This window comes from Rattus norvegicus, chromosome 15, assembly GCF_021556685.1.
Source record: "Rattus norvegicus strain SHRSP/BbbUtx chromosome 15, alternate assembly SHRSP_T2T, whole genome shotgun sequence".
Lineage (NCBI taxonomy): Eukaryota > Metazoa > Chordata > Mammalia > Rodentia > Muridae > Rattus > Rattus norvegicus.
In genome coordinates, this window is record NC_141548.1 from 13,925,706 (window position 1) to 13,945,891 (window position 20,186).

At 39.5% G+C, this 20,186-nt stretch overlaps 1 protein-coding gene across 8 annotated transcripts in view; it reads right to left on the reverse strand.

Moving 5' to 3' along the window:
- Slc4a7 (solute carrier family 4 member 7) overlaps positions 1 to 20,066 on the reverse strand; it is a 79,616-nt gene extending 59,550 nt beyond the window's left edge. For all 8 annotated transcript variants that reach the window (XR_015637848.1, XM_087584817.1, NM_001413733.1 and 5 more), the window contains 1 exon segment: positions 19,855 to 20,066. Coding sequence is in view for 7 of the 8 variants with exons in the window: in XM_087584817.1 (XP_087440943.1) it covers positions 19,855 to 19,902 (48 nt within the window). In the remaining variant the exon portion in view is untranslated.
- Positions 20,067 to 20,186: the final 120 nt, after the last annotated feature.

The following is a 20,186-nucleotide window of genomic DNA, read 5'->3' on the forward strand; positions in this document are numbered from 1 at the left end:
TATCCATTACTTTTCTCTTTTTCTCTTTATTCTTGTCTTACAGGTCATACCTATGTCTCTGCATCTATATGTATTCTTGTGGGTTTTTTTTTTAACTTCTGTTTGTTTTATCCTATTCTAGTTTGTTTTTATTTTATCCTATTTTATTATTTTTTTAATTGCTGTTCATATTCTAATAAGAGAAAGAAAGGATGTGGATTTGGTAACTAAAATCCCCCTTCATTAAGCAAATCATACTAAGAGTTTTAGCTGCCCTTCAATGATTACATGTCATTTAAGTTCCCACGCATGCATTTAAAGCTCTCTCCTGAACCTAAGAGGCCAAGGCTGTGTCCTCAGAGGCAACATACTGTCCACACTAAAGGGATTAACTGCTCCCATCCAAGCTTTCATTTAGCTTGCACAACTGCCAGGATTGGAAACAAAGCAATACAACTGCCTCCTGACCTCAAACAACAACACAGCTCTACTTACATGTGCGGATGTATTAACAAGGCTAATCAGCTTGCATGAGAAATTACCCTGTCAGCAATCCACCACTTACTTATACTTACATTGCATTTATTTCACTACTCTATTCAGTTAAAATATACATATTCGTCATTTTAAATATTTGTCGGAGAAAAATATTTTCAGCTGCACAAAAAGCAGAATCCTCACAGGATGTGGATGGACATCCCCTTTCCTGATCTACTCAGTCTATTCTTGGGAGACTACACCATACAATTTGCTTCCAATCTCAATGTAGTGGGCTGTTTTTTTCTGACAAGGTATCACTGTACAACCATGGTTGACACTCTCTATACAGACTAGGTTGATCTTGAACTCTGAAAGACCCGCCTGTCTCTGCCTCCTGCACCACACCACACCTAGAATTTCCACTCATAAAGAAAAAAAAAGAAAAGAACAAAACCAGGTCACATGTAAGAAGACAATCTTAAACTAGGAAATACAATGAAACAGTTTGGGGAGCTGTGGGATGGGAATGTAGCTCTGTAGGAGAATGCCTACCTAACATGCACTGGGTGATACACACAGACACCAACTGGTAAGGGGAATGAAATGTGAAAACTGAAAGTAGGTTTTAGGATAGCAAAGACCTTTAACACCAACCAACACTTGAGAGGCAGAAGCAGGAGACACTCAGAAGGACTTTAGGGTACAAATTGCATTTAAGGTTATCTTGAAAGTGAATCTAAATACATTCTTAGAAAAGTACTCAAGATTATATAGTTTAGTGGGAAAAAAAAACAATTTACAGAGGTATAAATAAAATCCCAGAGAGGATAAAAATAAATTAAGCCAGTTTTGTTCCCAAATGTTTGTCTCCATGTTTATTTATTTGCATTTACTAATAAGAGAAGGGAAAGATTTGATGGAATTCAAATTATTAACTGCTCAGAAAATTTGTCTGAAAGAAAACAAAGGTCAAACATCATCTAGTTACTATTGTAGTTCTCAAGTATAACTAGCATAACAAAATAATTTTATTAGAAAGTTTTTGACCTTTTCATGCTGCATGAACGCTCTGGCACCAAGTTTTAGCCCTAGCCCTAAAGTAAATGGGGAAAGGAAGGATGGAGGGGCTTAACTCTGTAACCTATACTAGCTTTGAACTAATGACAATCCTCAAATCCCCAAGTGCTAAAATTAAAGGTATGAAGCACTAAAAATGACTTAAAGGTGAATTTTTTTAAAAATCTAAAAATATGATAGACATAGGGCTAGGTATGTGACTCGGGAGTAGTATGGTTGCTTACTTGGAATGTAGAGGCAGAAGAATCAGAAGTTCAAGGGTCATCTGAGGCTGCATAGTGAGTTCAAGGCTAGCCTGGGCTATATGAACCCTGTCTTTAAAACATCCATACAAACTTACAGCACTGACCTAAAAAGAACAGGAAACAACAAATATATTTCTCTCTTTCCTCATTCTCAACTGTGAAACTAATAAATAGTAAAGACAGCATCTGTATAGGCTGTATAAATTGGCCATCTGGCTACATGATAAAAAAAAAATTATAACAAAAGTACACTGGGTACATGTGGCCACAAACTGAAACTCCCAGAACAAAAGCACTAAGTGTGGAGGTTTGGTCTGTTGCTATGTGTTGTAAAGCTAAATTCTGTACTGAAAGTCTAGTTGCCCACCTACCAGTGAATTCTTGTGTTTACCAGCTTTGGGTATACAAACCCTATTCCTTAATATAAAACTATTGGTTAAATAAAGATGCCTACAGCCTATAGCTGGGCAGAAGAGAGGTAGACAGGGCTTTGGTTCCTGGGCCTGACCATGAGGAAGGAGAAGAGAAGACGACACTATGGAGGTGGATCCTGAGACCATGGCCATGAGGATCAACCAGTTGGAGTAGGAGCAGCCCAGGTAAAACATGGCAAGTGATATCTCGGGGTTACTGACAAGGAGATAGACAAAACAGCATAGAAGGTTGATGCCTGCCCAGCTCTACTGATTTAAGGCTTATTAAAAATATAAAGGTTTTGTGTCTTTTATTTGGGCATTAAATGATCTAAGGTGGGTAGAAGCCCCTAATTAATGTGTATTACTACACGTGACTATCTGAAGGGAATAATAATTTCTCCTAAATGCATGGCTTTTAGATGTGACTGCTTTGGAATAGTGCCTTATACCGTTTTCAATACACAGTAAATTAATACTCCATGCAAAATGTCATTTTGTATTCTTTTTAAAAGGTGACATAAAAACATGTACATATTAAATGTTTATAATGAAACTATCACTGAAGACACCACTGCACAGAGCCTGGCAGTAAACTCATTCATCACCAGCAGAGAAAAACTCATTCACTTAGCAAATACCCAGGGCACGATGTCAGTATCATACCACAAACAGGGGTGTGTATTGGTGAATGGACCCTGCAGCTCAAATCTCCAGCTCACTGTTTCATTTAAGACATGGCTCTCCAGGGGAGAAAAAGAAATCTGGAGGCAAAGGAATCATCTTTTGAAACCATGATGAATGAGACATCTATACATCTATACAGACATCTATAGAGTAAGCTTTGCTTTTCCACTTCAATTTCCTTCCTCCCTTCCTTCTTCCATTCATATTTTAATCTAAAAGATGAAAGAAACACACACAGTTAAAGCATCTTTCAATCACATTGTAGGTAAAGGAACCACAGTGAGAAGCCAGGGCATCCAGGATGCCATGATGTGAATTCTTGATTCACTAGACTACATACCAAGGTCACTTGTCATATACACAGCATTTCCTGCTTAATAACAAATTCATGGAATCACTTCATTATCTTGCAGGCTGAACAAATAAATTACAAAAGGTAATAACCATGTATGGTTTATTTTCTACTGAGTTCTCAGTATCAAGCAATATCCGGACCCTGGGAAGTCCTATATTAGTTAATACATTTAATGTCCAATATGTCTCAAAGTATTATTAAAAATTTATATTAGGTTCACTTAAAGGTGTCTTTTGGGAACTAGAGAGGTGGTTTAGCAGTGTAAGAGTACTTGCTGCTCTCCTAGAGGACTAACACCTCTATCAGGGAGCTCAGACCCACTATGTAACTCTAGCTCCAGAGAGTCTGACACAGGTTCACATGCACACACCCATATACCGGCATACATACCTACACATAATTAACAATAATAAACTTTTAAAAGATCCCTTCTAAACATAGAGCACAAATATGATACTTTAAAATTCCATAGGCCAATTTATATTTTTAAAAGTCTAGAATCAGCATAGTGAAAATTCAATTCACAAATGAGAATCCTGGCCAAAAAAAATCAAACAAATTGTTTTTTACTAAAAATACATGTTATATATGTGCATCATGTACATAACCAATTTTACTAATTTATTCTTTTATTATTGCCTGCAAAAGTAACATTTACAACATATACTTTTCTTGGTCAAATTATCAAAACATGGGACTTACTTATAAGGCATAGCACAAAGAACATGTTAAATTACTTAAAATGTACTATAAATCCAGTATAAGAGCTTTTGACACCAAAGTTTGCAAAAGCAATTATTAATTAAAGATACATCAGAGGTCCTCATTAGAAATTTATTTTTCTATCACATAAGATATGTGGCTATAACCCAAGAGTAAGACTTATCATAGATTCTGATTATTAAACGTGAAGAATAATTTCAGGTACTTTCTTCTAACCAGATTAATAAGACAATTTCTGTCCTACTATTTTTTAGGCACCTGTTTTTAATTATTTCTTTTCAAGAATATGGTATATTTACATCACTTCCCCCTTTCCTATCTTTCCTTCCTTGTGGTAAAGATGTTCCTAACTTTACACAGGCTTTACTCTTCCACAGCCAAGGACTAAGAGATGATAATAGTCTGAGCCAGCGCTTAAAGCACCACACTTCTCCAAGATTCACTATGAGGCCTAGAAATACAAAAGTATGCAAATAAAACACAAATCCTGGGCATACTAACGGTACCTACGGTACCTACGTGTAACTTCCTCGCCAGCCGAAATCTTTCCATAGTAATGCGGACAGGACAGGTCTTGTTTGTGACAGTGCAGTAAATCCCTTGAAGAGTCCAGGGACAGTGAGGACACATCTGATTTAGGTCACTGTGCTTTATACAGATGAACTCCTCTAAGTTGCTTTTATGGCACAGCCAATCACTGTCTTCTCCATTACCTAATCTTTCAAGCTGATAACTACAACTTAGGTCCAGTGCACTAACCAGTTATAAACTGTAACAAGCACACTTAGAAATACTGACAGAAGCCAGGTGTTTCTGCAATCTCTGCACTTGGGAGACGGAAACAAGAGAATCAAGAATCCAAGGCCAACAGTGAGTTCACACCTAGCTGGGGGGTGAGGGTGGGGAGTCCCATGAAACTTTATCTTTAAAACAAAGTGTAGGGGAAGAAAAGGAGGAGTGAGAGAAACTAAAAGATTGCAGCAACCAGTTTAAAGGAAGTTTCTCTACAACATTAGAATAAAGAAAACAGAGCCTAAGCATCCTGTGTATGGATATATAAATGTGTGTGCCTTACTGTATTTTTCAGTAAGCGTGTTACTTAATCTTAGCAAAAGCAAAATATTTTCCAGAACGTTTTTAAAGATTATTAAATTTATAGCAAATAATCTTCAACTTCAATTGTATTATTAATAGGATTGATTGTCATGTTATAATTTATATAACAACTTAAGGGAAGACAGAAATAAGTAGCACAGCTCCAGCACTGGGGACTCAGAACTCTTCACACGGTTATTACTGCAGGATTCGAGGTGCTTCTGCTTCTAAGATTACATCTATCTTTACCATAGCAGAAATAAAAATCAGAAAACCTTCAAAGTTTACTCAGAATAAAATAAAGCAATAAAAAATACTTAATAGCTTACATAACACCTTAATGGGAATAAGTGTGTCAAAAATTGTCCAGACTTCAATGAGGATAATTTTGTGACTTTGTTCAGTTGAAACAAATTCTCCCTCTGTATTCTAAGCCAGAATCCTCAAACTTTTGATCCTCTTGCCTCAGCATCCCAAGTGATGGGATGATAATGGTACACCACCACATGTAGCAAATCCTTTTCAATTAACAATGGATACTCTTCTTTGATACTAATTCAAGTCATTTCTGAAAAGTTAATTGCAAAGTGAAACGTAAAGCAAATGCAAATGAGTACTGCACAGATCATTACTAAAGCCCACTGTATTCTTGTCTTGCTTTTCATTTACATGTGTGCATCTATGAGAAGAAGGGAGACAAAGTCCCTCATTAAATAGAGTTTGACATTTTGGATAGACTAGATGGCAGGTGAGTCTCCAAAGATCTCCTGTCTCTGGATGCTAGCACTAGAGTCACAGGTATACACCAGCTCTGTTTTTATGTGGATGTTGGGAATCCAAACTCAGATCTTTGTGCTTACCCACTGAACCCACCATGTTACCCACTGAACAGTTTCCTCAAACCATTTAAAAAACAACAAAAAAATTCTACAGACTAGGATGCCAGAAGTCCCAACAATCTTCCTTATTTAACTTCCCAAGTGGCCCAGCTCTAATTTTTGCAAGTTGAATGGGTAAGATGCTAGGTATTAGTGCCTTTCTAAATGTTGTATTTCATGACATGGTAAGAAAAATAAAACCATACATCTGTCAGTAAAACCATCATCATGTGTGATTAAAACCAAGTATTGATCTGGAATGGGGGAAGGATATCCCAAAAGCTGTTGTCTGACTGTAGGATATGTTCTTCTAGCTGGGCTGCCTTGTCTGGCCTCAGTAGGAGGAGAGGCACCTAGCCTCACAGTGACTTGAAGTGCCAGGGTGGAGGGATACCCAGGGTTGAGGGGAGGGGTTGTGGGAAGGTGTGACCAGGAGGAGGGGCAGTGAGCGGTGTGTAAAATGAATAAATAAAAAAATAAAATAAAATTTTTAAAAGGGGGGAGAGAGAAACCAAGTATTGAGAAGTACTAGGGGTCAGGCTGGTAGACATAAGTTTTCCAAAATCCTTTTTGTCTAAAAGCCCAGATTATTATTACAGGAAAAAAACAAAACAAAAAAGAAACACACACACACACACACACACACACACACACACACACACACACACACACACACAAAGTCTATTAACTATCTTACTAACAGGGAGTATCTCTTCATTTTTCTCTCCGTTTATGTTTGAGGAAAAAATCTATCAACTGCTATATTATCAACTGTTCAAGTGAAAAGAAGTGCTTCAGGAGAAAACAGTACAAGGGATCAGCATGCATCAAGGCCTTAGGTTCAAATCTCAGCCCCAGGAAAATAAATTCACTCGTTCATTCACTCACTGATCTACTTACGAAACCATGTCCTACTTCCAGAAGCTACTCATTCTTTACTGGGTTATTCAAACATTCTTAATTTCACAAGAGTTCTTTACGTTATCATGAATGGTCACTATTCAAATCACTGCCTTGCTTCCAGTTGTTATTTTAATAAAATACTTTTAAATACATAAAAATGAGCTGAAGAATGTTTCTTCTATGTGCTTCCAAATGTTACAGAACAAATCTTCAGACCTTGGTCTACTGAACTTTCACACATAAAAATGGCTGTAAAAACCAGAGCACATAGTCGACACACTGTAAAGTCAACCAACATTTGTCTGTGCATTGTTTGTTTGTTTGTAGACAGAGCCTGGCTATGCAGCCCATTCAGAATTCAAACTACTAAATCCTGTTTAAAATACAGAGTCCTAAGACATGAGTCCATATACGTAATCCTAACAATATGGAAGCTGAAGCAGAAGCATTGCTAGTTCAAAGTCATTAAAAGTACCAGAACAGTCAGGGTTATATAGGGAAGATTCTGTCTCAAAACCACAACAACCTAAGAGGCCTGTTTTAAGGCCTAGAAAATCATCTTGAAAATAACTTAAAATAACAGAGTCTACTCTGCATTTACCTCAGTAAATATGACACTACTGTTTAGCTTAGTGGAAATATGACTACTATCCAAGGTTTTTCTATTATTTTATTCAATCTAGTGGATTCAGCTGCCGGAAAATCTTAAGGCAGCCTGCTTCTCCTTTTACTTTCTCTGATCATCACAGTTCAAGCTTCTATCTTCACTGGCCTGAAAAATGTGGTAATTTCCTAGTTGGCTTCCAGCTTCCACATAATTGTCCCTAGAGTTCTCCTGAAGAGACAGTGCTGTCCCCAATTAACACCCACAGCTTTCAGAATGAATCCAAGCCAAAGCTATCTTACTTCTCCACCATTGCCTATAGTCTACTTGACTATTTATTTACATGTATTTGTGTTCTGCCTACATGTATGTCTGTGCACCACCTGCTTGCCACGTTGCTTGGGCTTAAGAGCTGCCACAGAAGGGGTTGGGGATTTAGCTCAGTGGTAGAGCGCTTGCCTAGCAAGCGCAAGGCCCTGGGTTCGGTCCCCAGCGCCGAAAAAAAGAAAAAAGAAGAAAAAAAAGGAAAAAAAAAAAAAGAGCTGTCACAGATGTGCTTGGAAGAGTACCTAGTGCTGTGACCAATGAGCCACCTCTGTGTACTTTTCCTTCCTGTTCAATACCTCAACCATTCTCAACTTATTAGACTTGAACATATTAATTTTTCCTATGTCTGGGTATCGGAATATTGTTATCTCTGTTCCTTGATAAACATTATTAGATAATTGAGTAAGGAAATAAAGTCTGATATTGAAGAAAATGAATTCTATTTATTACTTCTTAGAAATGTGTACTTGTTTTATAGTTCCTTTTGATTTTCCAAATGAGTAATATCACCTGCATTCACTTAAATCTCCCAAAGAGTCTATGAAATCCCTCTATTATTATACCATTCTCCCCTGTTTTATTCTTCAGATTCTCACTATGTAGCCTAGACCAGCCTCAAGCTGGCAATCTTCCTGCCTTAGTCCAACTTACTTTCCTACTTTCATCAAATTTACTTTTGTGCTAATGAAAATGAGAAGGGGCAAATCACCCAGACCCAAATCTTTGGTCTGATGACCTCCAAGTTGTTTTTCTTCTCCTCTTATTTTCTGAAACGACTTGTTTTGGTACTATCATTAGGGCCCCACACATGCCAAGCAAAGTCCCAGGCTACAGCCCTGCCTTCTTTTTACTTTTTGTTATGAGATAGGCTCTCAGTAGTGGCCGTGAACTCACTCTGGAGCCTAGGGGATTCAACTTGGTGATGTTCTTCAGCCTTCCAAGTGGCTGGGATTACAGGTCGGTGCCACCAGGCCCAGCCAGGAGGTATTTATATTTTTATATTGTTAGAGAATATCAAAAATATGGGAAACATGTTTGGGATCTCTGAGCTTTGAAGAATGTTAAGTAATATATTTGCTAAAATGATTTATAAGTGTATCTGCAATTTTCACTTATAATCTACTCAGCACGGAGACTGTTGTACTATGAATTATCATTTGACTATGGGTTAGAGTAGCTCTGAATGCAGACAACAAGCATTTGCTCTGATTTGGTAAAGACCTGCCAGCTGATTTAATCTGAATTCTTATCTTATTACTATTTCATATTTGTTAATTCTTATGTCAGTAAGAAAACAGAAATCCTTCTCTTGGTTTTTCTAGCTATTAGCACCTTGTTTAAACTTGCCAGATTCTTTCTGAGGGCACACAAAATTCTCCGTGGGCTCCAAGAAATGATGAGCAAACACTACAGGGTAATGACAGTATGTCAGGGAGCAGCCACCTCTAGCCTTCTCGTCTCTGACATGCGTTTCTTTCTCAGGTCCACCAGAAACCACTAGTTCCACTGGCTTCAGCTCCCCATCTCCTTACAACTGAGTCTCTACTCTGGATCCTTCTAAATAAGGTTAAGATTATAGATTTTAACTAAACAGATTAGTCAAATAACTGGATTGCAATAGAATGCACGCCTGTCTGTAATCCAGTGTGTAAGAAAGCAGGCAGGAGTATACCAGCTATACTGGCTGCCGGGGCCATCTGGCAGTGTAAGACTGTCTGAAAACTGTGAATGTGCTGCATGTGTTTGCCACCTTTTAATTTTCTCATACTCTGAGTTTGTAAGAACCTGTAATGACTTCTCCAATTTCCTATTTTTTGAATAAAACAGCTAAGCGAAGTAAAAAGTTGAAATGGGGGCTAAATTTATTCTGAATGAATATCAAATTCTTAGCAAATTGAAGAGCAAGTCTCCCAAATGCAAAAATATTACCAAGAGACACTGTGCCCTGCAGGTACATCATGTGCAAGAACACCCATGGCAGTTCCTCCTAGACAGACTGACGATTGGAGTAGAACATTCACTTGTCCCAAAAGGCCCCACTGAGGAATGTACCATGAGCCTAGTGGCCCAACTTAAGTCACAAAGGGGGGCCGCAAACCCCATATCACAAAATTAAAGGCAGATAAACTATAAAAGATTTATTCTTACTATAAATGTAAACAGTGATTTAATCTGGTGGCTGTATTTCTTTATATTAGTCCTCAATAATTACACAGATAAACCAATTAAATGATTTAAAACTGCACCTCAATAGCTGAGCAATTAAATGATCTACCTTTACTTCCTAAACTAATCTGGCTACCCTACAGCCTCACCCCTTGATACTTGGATCTTACGGATCTGGCTTTTGAGTTTCAGTGTGTTTCCATGATCTATCTCTGAGCCTCTTCCTTATAGTTCCAAATCAGGCCTCCATTCTCTCCCCTCTCTCCTTCCTATGGTTGGCAGGTGTCCCACCCTATTCTGTATTCTACCCACCCACTGGGTAATCTGCATTTATTGACAAGGCAGAGAATAAATGGTAAGAACTGTTGACACAAACTTGAGCCAGATTCTCAGTGTAAGCTTTATCATTAAGTGTCCCACTAAAACAAGGTATGAGGGCAGAGAAATAGGCATCTGAACAACACAAGGGTAAACTTTACAGTGTACAAAAGCATTGTGCCTACAATGAAAAAGGTTCCCACTGTATAGTAATTCTAAAGATGGAATAAAAATAGCATGGTTTCAGCACTTCCAGAATAGTGAAAACAGCTAGCACCAAATCTGGGCTTGGAAATCCTTGTCATTGGTTGTGTACATAAACATCCATGCTTTTCAACCACACAAGGAATAGCGAACAAGTAAAATACGGACTGTTTCCAAAAACAAACAAATACCTAAAACTGGTGAAAACTGCTTTGCATTTCTCTGGTGTTTAATACTTACAACCTACTTAAACCCTTACTTCAGGTTAAACGAAACGCAATACCCAAATAGCCACATTGTGACTAGCATTAGGAAGGGCTGAGGCAGAAGTACTAAATTCCTGGACAGCCTGGGCAATAAAGTAAATAAGATTCATCTCAAAACACAAACAAAAAATTAAAATGTCCTCAGAGTATATGGGCACATGCTATAACCCCAACAACTCAAAAAGTAAGTTTAAGGCCAGCCTGACAAAACAAGTCACTGTCTCAAAACAACAGAAAAGACCTTTAGTGGGGTTTTGTCATTTCATCTTAAGGCATTGTCTAGTCTGTGAGCACACACTAAAGCTTATCCTAAAATACAAACATAAAAATACATTATGAAAAAAATAACTTCAAGAGATGTGAAAAATGCATTTCTTCCCAAATGTTAACTTTAAAAACTTGGTTAAATGAAAATAATTCCCACAGAGTGATCTCTAAGTCTCTTTAAGGAAGTGACAGACGTAACAGTGCACAGTCTGTATGAAACACAGGGACGCAGGATCCATCCACAGGGAGGTCAAGGCAAATAAATGGTGCTCTCTGTAGCAAAATCAGGTACACAGTGTGACCAGTGTCCCCACAACTATGTCAATGTAATTTCAACAAATGCCGATACAGCTGAATTAATTGTTAAGCTTATTTTTCAGGATGTTGGAGATCTAAAGCAAGTACCAGAGCACATGAAGCAAGTGTTTCACCACTGCTACATCCCTAGCCCATGGATAAGAGTTTAAGCAAGTATATATACTCCCGCTCAACATGGTGGCACACACCTGTAATCACAGCATTTGGGAGTCAAAAAAGATCATCTAGAATTTAAGGTCAGCCGAACAATCTCACAAAGAAGGAAGAGGAAAATCTAAGATAGTTGTCCATCACTGCTTCTATGGTTGTGATGAAGACCAAAAGCAACTCTGGGAGAAGGTTTTTACGTCAGCTTACAGTCATCATGAGAAACCCGGGAGGAACCTGCAAACAGGAAGTGAAGCCCAGGCCATAGAGGGCGCCATCTACCGCTTGTTTTACATGGCTTGCTCATCATACATTTTTAGACAACCAGGACGACCTGCCTGCCCAGGGGTGGTCCATTGAGATGTTGAGGCCAATCTGATAGAAGCATTTACTCAATTGTGTCAAGTTGACAAAAAAGCAGTACAACCACCAAACTGTGACAGCCTTATACCTAAGCCACTACATTTTAAATAGTGCCTCTAACCTTTCCTCTACACTTCACTGACTCAAACGCCAGTAACAACAGACTCAAATTTCAAAAGGATAAATGAACTCAGTACATAATTGGGTGAGAGGTATGCAGTTCATTCATATTATGATTTTTGAAATATTATATACTACTGTAAACTATGCCTTTACAAAATGAAAATTAAGTAATTCTTGTTAGATTCTATTAAAAACTTCTCAAAAAGTATGTCAACCCATGACATAAGGCAATATAAAAAAATCCCCTACTGGGAATGGCAGTATAAAGGAAACAAGAAAGGAGGACAGTGGTTTTGTTCAAGAACAACCTGGAATACATAAGGAGTCTAAGGCCAACCTGGTCTACATAATGAGATGCCCAACTTTTGAAAGGGGTAGGGAAAGATGAGACAGGAGAAGGAAGGAGGAAGGGAGAGGACAGGGGACGAGGAGGAATTGGTATGGTGGTGCATACATGTGGACAAGTTGCCTTAAGTTTGAGTTCAGCATGAGTTATACAGTAAGTTCTAGGCCAGCCTGAGCGCAAATTTTTTAACTAACTATGTTTAAACATAAAAATTATTTACATAAAAAGCTGATAAGCTGGCTGTATAATAATGTGTGTATTATATATACATATATGTGTGTGTGTGTGTGTGTGTGTTTCCTCTTTAGCTCTCCAGTATACTTACAGATATACTTTCTTACTTTTCTTTTAACAAGTACCTGTATTCTACTGGACCTAACTCTATCAGTACAAAGAACCACCCCCACTCTCCAGCACTGTTCAATGGCGTAAGGTGGATATCCTATAAATTACTCTACCTTCGCTATACAAGGGGGTTACTTCCATAATATTTTTTGTTTGTTTTATTTTTGTCTTTTAAAATGGTGCCTTCCTTTGTAGCCCAGGCTTGTCTGGAATTTACAATTGGTCTCCTTGTTTTCCCAGACGGTAAGCTTGCAAGACTGAACCACCCTACCTGACTCAAAAAGCGACTTTTAAAATGACACATTTTCTCTCCTGTACAGTAACTAAAACAGAGAAGTTTATCTTACACAGGTTTACATAGTTGGTGTCATAGGAGTTGCTTTCTCAAGGTCTATGGCATTTATTAATTACTTGGTGCTCATGCTTTCTAAGAACCACTACATGTGGGACTAGAGAGATGGCTCAGAGGTTGAGAGCACTGACAGCTCTTCCAGAGGTCCTGAGTTCAATTCCCAGCAACCACATGATGGTTCACAACCATCTATAATAAGATCTGGCGCCCTCTTCTGGCCTGTAGGCATATATGCAGGCAGAACACTGTACATAATTAATAAATTAAAAAAAAAAAAAGAAAAACCACTGCATGTAGCTGCATTCTCTCATTCAAGTTTAATATATTCATCTGTTACAGGATTTCTCAAGTGCCTTTAAAATGTTGTCATAAATTTGAATTTCTAAAAAGTATGCGTGACATTTCTCAATTTTATTTGGCTACAAATAGTTCTTTGACAGAATGTCCTATAGACTTCACAATATGAGAAATAAATTCCAAGTGACTGTTAGGGGGTGCATACAAAAATTTCTAACAACTATTTAAGCAAAATATAAGCAAACTATAAAGATATGTAGCCAAACTATGTTAACTTTTAGGACAGGTTCTTTAGCTGTCTTATGAATTCCTTTTGAGATTTCAATTGTAAAGCTATTTGTATCTCTCTCAGGAAAAAAAAGAAAGAAAGAAAGAAAGAAAGAAAGAAAGAAAGAAAGAAAGAAAGAGAGAGAGAGAGAGAGAGAGAGAGAGAGAGAGAGAGAAACAAACAAACAAACAAACAACTGAAGTTTTGGGAGTGATTCATAAGCCCCAAGGTGCCACACCTCTATTTTTAAATCAATTTTAAATGCAGTGCTGTATTAAGAAGTATCGTTAACATTTTGTATACTAGGACCAGAATTCTCTCCATTTAACACTAATGAGAAACCAGCAAAAAATTCAGAGGTGTTCTGAGTCAAAACAAATGAACTGACTCACAAGAATCACCTTTCACAATTAGTAATCAAGAAAACAATTATGAAAACTGTTATAGGGTGGTTAATTTTCATACAACATTTTTTAAAATAAATCACATTCTCACAAAACAAAATTTTGATCTTTAAATTCATTTGAGAGAATATAAAAATCAAAGATATTTTTCTTAAGGGCTTTACTGCAGGGACTGACCTTGGACTTGTGGATTAAAGCAACCTCCCTGAACCAAAAAGCAACCTCCCTGCATCAGCCTCCCAGGAAGCTAAGTGCAACACAAGCATGCGTAAGAACTCAACTTCTAGGTGTTTTCAGAGAGCAATGAGTTTTACATCTCATAAGAGTTGCTGCTAGGAAAAACAAAAAGAATTCTGCTCCCAATTAAGTGGAGAAATGTGAACACTAAGGAGAAAGAAATGCCGTTTTAAATGCACTTCAAAGCAGTGCCGTGTGGTACAGTAGGTGATGCAAGCACTCTGGAGGGAGGAGCAAGTTCAGGGAAGTTCAAGGCCAGCCTGTTCTTCAGATAGACTAAGGACATACAGCAAGATCCTGTCTCAAGGGGGGGGGGGGGGGGGGCAAGGAAGGGAAGGGGGACATGAACCCAGCAAACTTCAAGCATGACATCAGAATTACATCCACAAGAACAGTGAGAATTGCTGAAACCCAACCTCAAGCTCCACTTACACTCTGCCACATCTGCCCTAAAGATGTCCACAGGCATTCATACCCTCTATATTGACTCTTGTCTTTCCCTCACTTCCTTGTTCTCCCCTCTACCCAAACTCCTGCAGACCATACCAAGAGTGGTAAAGTTCTCAAAGATATTTTCGTGGCAAAGTGTAAAATGACTGCACATCAATAATTTGTACTAGGTGTTGTGGCCCATGTCTTTAATCAGGGGCAGAGTACTTGTATGAGTTCACTGATAGCCTGGTCCATACAGGCCAAACAGGCCTACAGAGTAAGACCATTAAGATTCTATCTTTAAATTAAGAAGTATGCTTCCTAGAAGACTCTTACCAAATGCATCTGTAGTTATACAGGAAGACTCAAAAGAAAGAAGTTACATAAATTTGATTCATTTTCTTGTTAAAGACACTGATTTTTAAAGTAAAAGGGATTCTGTATACTTTTGGTATTTCCCCAAAATAAAGAATACTGGTAAGCTAATACACTGACATACACTTGTAACTCCAGTACTCTGGAAGCAGTGGGAGGAGAGTGACTAAAATTTCAGGGCTAGTTCAAGCTGAGGGGTGAGAGTACCAAGCAATCCTGAGCTACATAGCAAGAGTTGTCTCAAAAAGAAGTTCTAAATAAATATTAAAGTAGGAACTAGTGTGTATATATAAAAGTATAAGCAGCACATACACACCAAGTTATAATTGTACATTATAAACAGTTGTAAGAAAAGTTTCTGTCTGCCTTCCCTTTATTCACTCTCTGTAGAAACCACTCCACACTCCTTCCTTATCTAATATGCATCTGGGAATTTAAAAATTACTTCCCATCTTGAAAGTAAATGTACTTTCAAGGGCATATTCTTAGATTTCTCATCAGAAATGATATACAATCAACAGCTTCTCAGACTGAGCAATCTGATAGAAAATAAGTAATACAATCTTGGAATACACAGCAGAGGAAGATCTCCACAAAGATGTGAACAGAGTGGGAAGCGAATGGTATTAGTCCACATAACATGCTCTGCACAAGAAAGAATAAAGTATTTAAAACAGCAGTGCATTTTGTCAAAATATGCTGTAACTCTTCACTTCTACACTGTGGAGGAAAAAACACATTAAAATTCAAACAGTATTGGTGCTGGAGAGATGGCTCGGAGGTTAAGAGCACCGACTGCTCTTCCAGAGGTCCTGAGTTCAATTCCCAGCAACCACATGGTGGCTCACAACCATCTGTAATGGGATCCGGTGCCCTTTTCTGGTGTGTCTGAAGATGGGTATAGTGTACTCACATACATAAAATAAATAAATAAATCTTTAAAAAAATTCAAACAGTATCAACTCCAGATAAAATGAAAATCTGTATCATAACCACCTAATTTCTAAATCTACTCTTGTAATAGCAGTCATAGTCCAGCCTAGCACTTCTCTAGTCATTCGGCCCTCAGAACTGCTACAGACTGTATCAAGATGTCAATCACAAACCCTCTTCATTTTAGCATCAAGAAACAATTCTAAGCTTTTCCAAATTACTAAATCTCAACAAAATATGTAATGCTCTGTAATCATTTTCTTATGTCTACTACAAAACTAAAAATTACTGAATGCATAGAAGAATAAAAGTACAGGAGGGTAAACAGTGTGTATCTATTATTACTCTAGCTGTAAGAAAGTTGTGGCACAAAGATGGTGAGTTAGAACTGACTTCCACACCAGAAACTGACAACTGACCACTGTATGTTCTTATTCTTTTGTGTTCTCTCTCTCTCTCTCTCTCTCTCTCTCTCTCTCTCTGTCTCTCTCTCTCCTCCCTAACCCATGTGTGTGTGTGTGTGTGTGTGAACAAAAAGAATCTTTAAACTATGAGTATCTATCTATAATTAACCCATAGCATTAACCTTATAAACAAGCCTTAACATAAACAGCCCTTTCTGTAGCTGCAAATCCTATCCACTTTAAGATCTTATTTGTGATAAGAGAGAGTAAGAGAGAAAGAGGAAGAAAAACAACCTGTTACAGGATGTTAACAAGTAGCTACCAAAGTTTAAATATATATTGGTTAGCACACCACATACCACTAAAATGTTATAGCAAGTTCCTCCAATGCCAGGGTACACTGGCTTTCGATTTAACCTATTCAACTAATGAGAGTTTAGTGTAAGAGCATGCTAATTTTCATATCCCGTGTTCTTAAAGCAGCCATAACCTGGCCTCACTATCAAACACAACTGTCCTCCAACCTAAGTCTAGTCTCACTTGGACAAGTGACAGGCGTACTGCCTCTCCCTTAACTGTTACAAGCTCATGGAGTATAGCCTCAAGTTACCAAGAACAGACCAAAGAAGGTAAAGGAAGCTCTGGTAATATACCTGGGGTGCCATATATGTAAAGACTATGAGTTCTGACTCCCAGTTCCCCAAAAGGGGGATATTTACAGACTCACAAAAACTGGATTATTTGAGTCTTATTCCTTGTAGCTTAATACCTATTTCTTCCAAGAAATATTTCTAACAGAATCGTGCAATATTTTAACTGGCATTCACAGATCAAATGTAAAAGGTCATCAGCCAGCATGTTCACCCAACATGCCCAACATGCCCAAAGCAGGGCTCCATCTACCTGGTATGACTATTTTCCAGGACCCAGTATCCATGAGATACTTGGTAGTTATAAGGTGAAGCTGGTAAAGTGAAGCATGCCTATAATTCCAGCATTTGAAGTTGAAGCAGGAAAGTGATGCAAACTTTGATGCCAGTGTGTGCTATGTGGGGAATTCAAAATCAGTCTCAAACACACAGGGAAACCTTCCTTTTAAAAAAAAAAAAAAAAAAAAAGTCTAAAAATGAGAGAAATCATAGAAGCGACTTCTTCATGGTACATTCCCAAAATGCCCAAAAGAAAGCTTCTCTGCTGAAACTGGAGAACTGGCACTATATGTTACAATCCACACTAGAAAAAAAAAAATGACTAATAAATAACTACTTACCCAACACTAAAAAAATGAGATTTTGATACATTCCAAATGATGCCTTCAATGGTGACGCTTTTATTAGTGCAAAACAAATGTTGCAGACAGACATGGTGGCATATGCCTAGCATAGATGAGCTTCCCCCTCACCCAAATAAATTTCTCAAAACAAAAGATAATGCAAGGTAAAAGTTTTCTTTCCAATTCTATAGTCAGTGTAAAATCATAATACTAAATTATGAGAGGGATGGGCTCCAGTTACAAAGTAATGTAAATGGCCTCCAACTTAATGGCTACTCAAATATTTTTGCAAAATTATAAACTTAAGGTAGTACATAAATATCAGTTTTAGTCAACTCTTTTGGCTAGGCCTGTCTATTGTGAGGTAAAAGTTATAGCTGAGAGCTGGACATAGTGGCTCATGACTGTAATCTAAGTGCTAGTGTGGCTAAAACAGAAGGATTGTTGCAAGGTTGAGGCCTGCCTGAGGACAATGTAGGTCCCTGTCTCAAGAAAAAAAAAAGTTACAAAGGACAAACATCAGAGTATCTCATTTTTATGATTTTTCAAGTAAAGTGTCCCACCTTTCAAAAAGCAGAGTGCCCTCCACTATTTTAGCCTACTTTCACTTGCTAGTTTTGAACTAGAAGCTCACAGAATTTTATTTCTCCATTATAATTTATCTTTTATTGCTGCTTTGCCTGCGTGTATGTCCATATGAGGGTGTCAGATCCTCTGGGCAGAGGAATTATTAGCAGTTGTAAGCTGCCAAGTGGGCGCTGGGAATTGAACCTGGGTCCTATGAAAAAGCATCCACTGCTCTTAATGGCTGAGCCGTCTCTCCGGCCCCCTACTTCTGTTATTAATTCCTCTAAGTTTACTATTGCCACATTTTATTCTCCCAAAGACTTAGGGAATATGACCTTCCAAAATACTCTCCTATCATGCTACTAATAACAGAACTCAGAGTTCCTTGTCCTCTGCTTGTCCCCTGCCCTGTCTCTTGTTGTAGACACACACCCATACCCCTCTGAAAGAAGCTTCTATTAGGGAAAAGCTGGTTCTACTCTGGACACTTACAAAATAGATTCTCAATAAGTTACAACACAGAATGGATGGGTGAGTGGATGGATGGATGGATGGATGGATGGATGGACGGACGGACGGACGGATGGATGGCAAGAGCCTTACTATGTACTATTTCAGACTAAGAAGACAGTGTTTGAGAACACTGGTTTTATGAAAACTGATACTGTTTACTGTCCAGCTAAAACTGTGAAAATAAGGTTAAGAATAAGCAACAGTGTGTTTGACAGATACCCTTGGAGAAGGTCGTAAAGGTTCATTCAAAGGCCATAAAAGAATGCTTGGGAGTTTACTACTGCAGAACAACTTCACAGTCTTAAGACTCAAGTTTTCCTTTATATTTAAAGAGCTTAGAACATGGTGAAGTAATGAATGACCACTGCCCACGGCCTCCACAATAACCTTTAAAGTAACATAGGAAGAGGATCTTAAGGAAAATTCTACTTAAAAAAAAAAAAGGCAAAATATCCTTTTCCTTGCTTTGAAAAGACTGGAAAATTCATTCCTGCAACCTTGCTTCCCCTTTCACTGGTCAGAGTAAAAATTGGAAGTAGGAAAATTAATACCACCCCATCGTTTGAGTCACAGCCTTTGAAAGAAGGCAGTTTCCTCTGTGGGCACAAACGCGTTCCTGTTTCTTGAGAACGGGCCACTGGTGTGTGTCGTCCTCCTCCCACATCCCCCGTCTAAATGAGAACCCCATTTCTGCAAGTCCCAAGTCCGCCTTTACTCAAGCTGCTTGCTAGTCTCAATGGGAAAGCGGGGTCGGCTGGCTTGGTGACGCGCAGCGCTGAGTACTAGGGTCTCTCTCGGTCCATTCTCTTTCTATGGGGCCCGGAGGAGGACATTGCACGCACGGTCCTTCTCCTGAGCCTGCGACCTAACACTCCACAGAGCGCCGGCCCCGAGGGCCGGTCCCGACTCCGGCCAGAGGCTGAAGGCGGAGGGCGCAGGAAGAGCAGCCTGGGCTCAAGGACTGCAGCGTCCACGCGGCGGGAGAACACGGTGGCTGGCGCCGCGCGGCTGAGAGCGGGACACTGCGGCGGCGGACACGCGCGTCCGCTCCAAGCCGGCCGCCCCCCGACACACAAAGGCGACGAGGGCGCGCAGTCGCCGGCACAGGCCGCCGGCAGCCCCGCCACGCCGCCGCCTTTGTCTGCCGACCTCGGCCTCCCCGCTCCTTACCCGCGTGAGTAGCGGTCTCATCTGCTCGCCGGCCCCGTCTGCCTCCATGGCCCGCCTGGGAGCTCTGAGAGGCCGCGACCGCGGCAGAGACGGGCACGCGGAGGGCGACCCTGTGCGGAGCGCTGGCCGCGGAGAGCTGGCCGCGGAGTGAGGCGCCGACTGCGGGCGAGGGGCGTTCTCAGGGTGAGAAGCAACGGCGTGCCGCGAGGACTGAGAGAGCCAGAGGACGCGGCGCGGAGGAGGCTGCCGCGCCGGGACGGGGGCGGGACGGGGGCGGGGCTGGCTGGTGGGGGCGGGGCGCGCTCCGGCACGCCCCCCCGGAGCACGCCCCC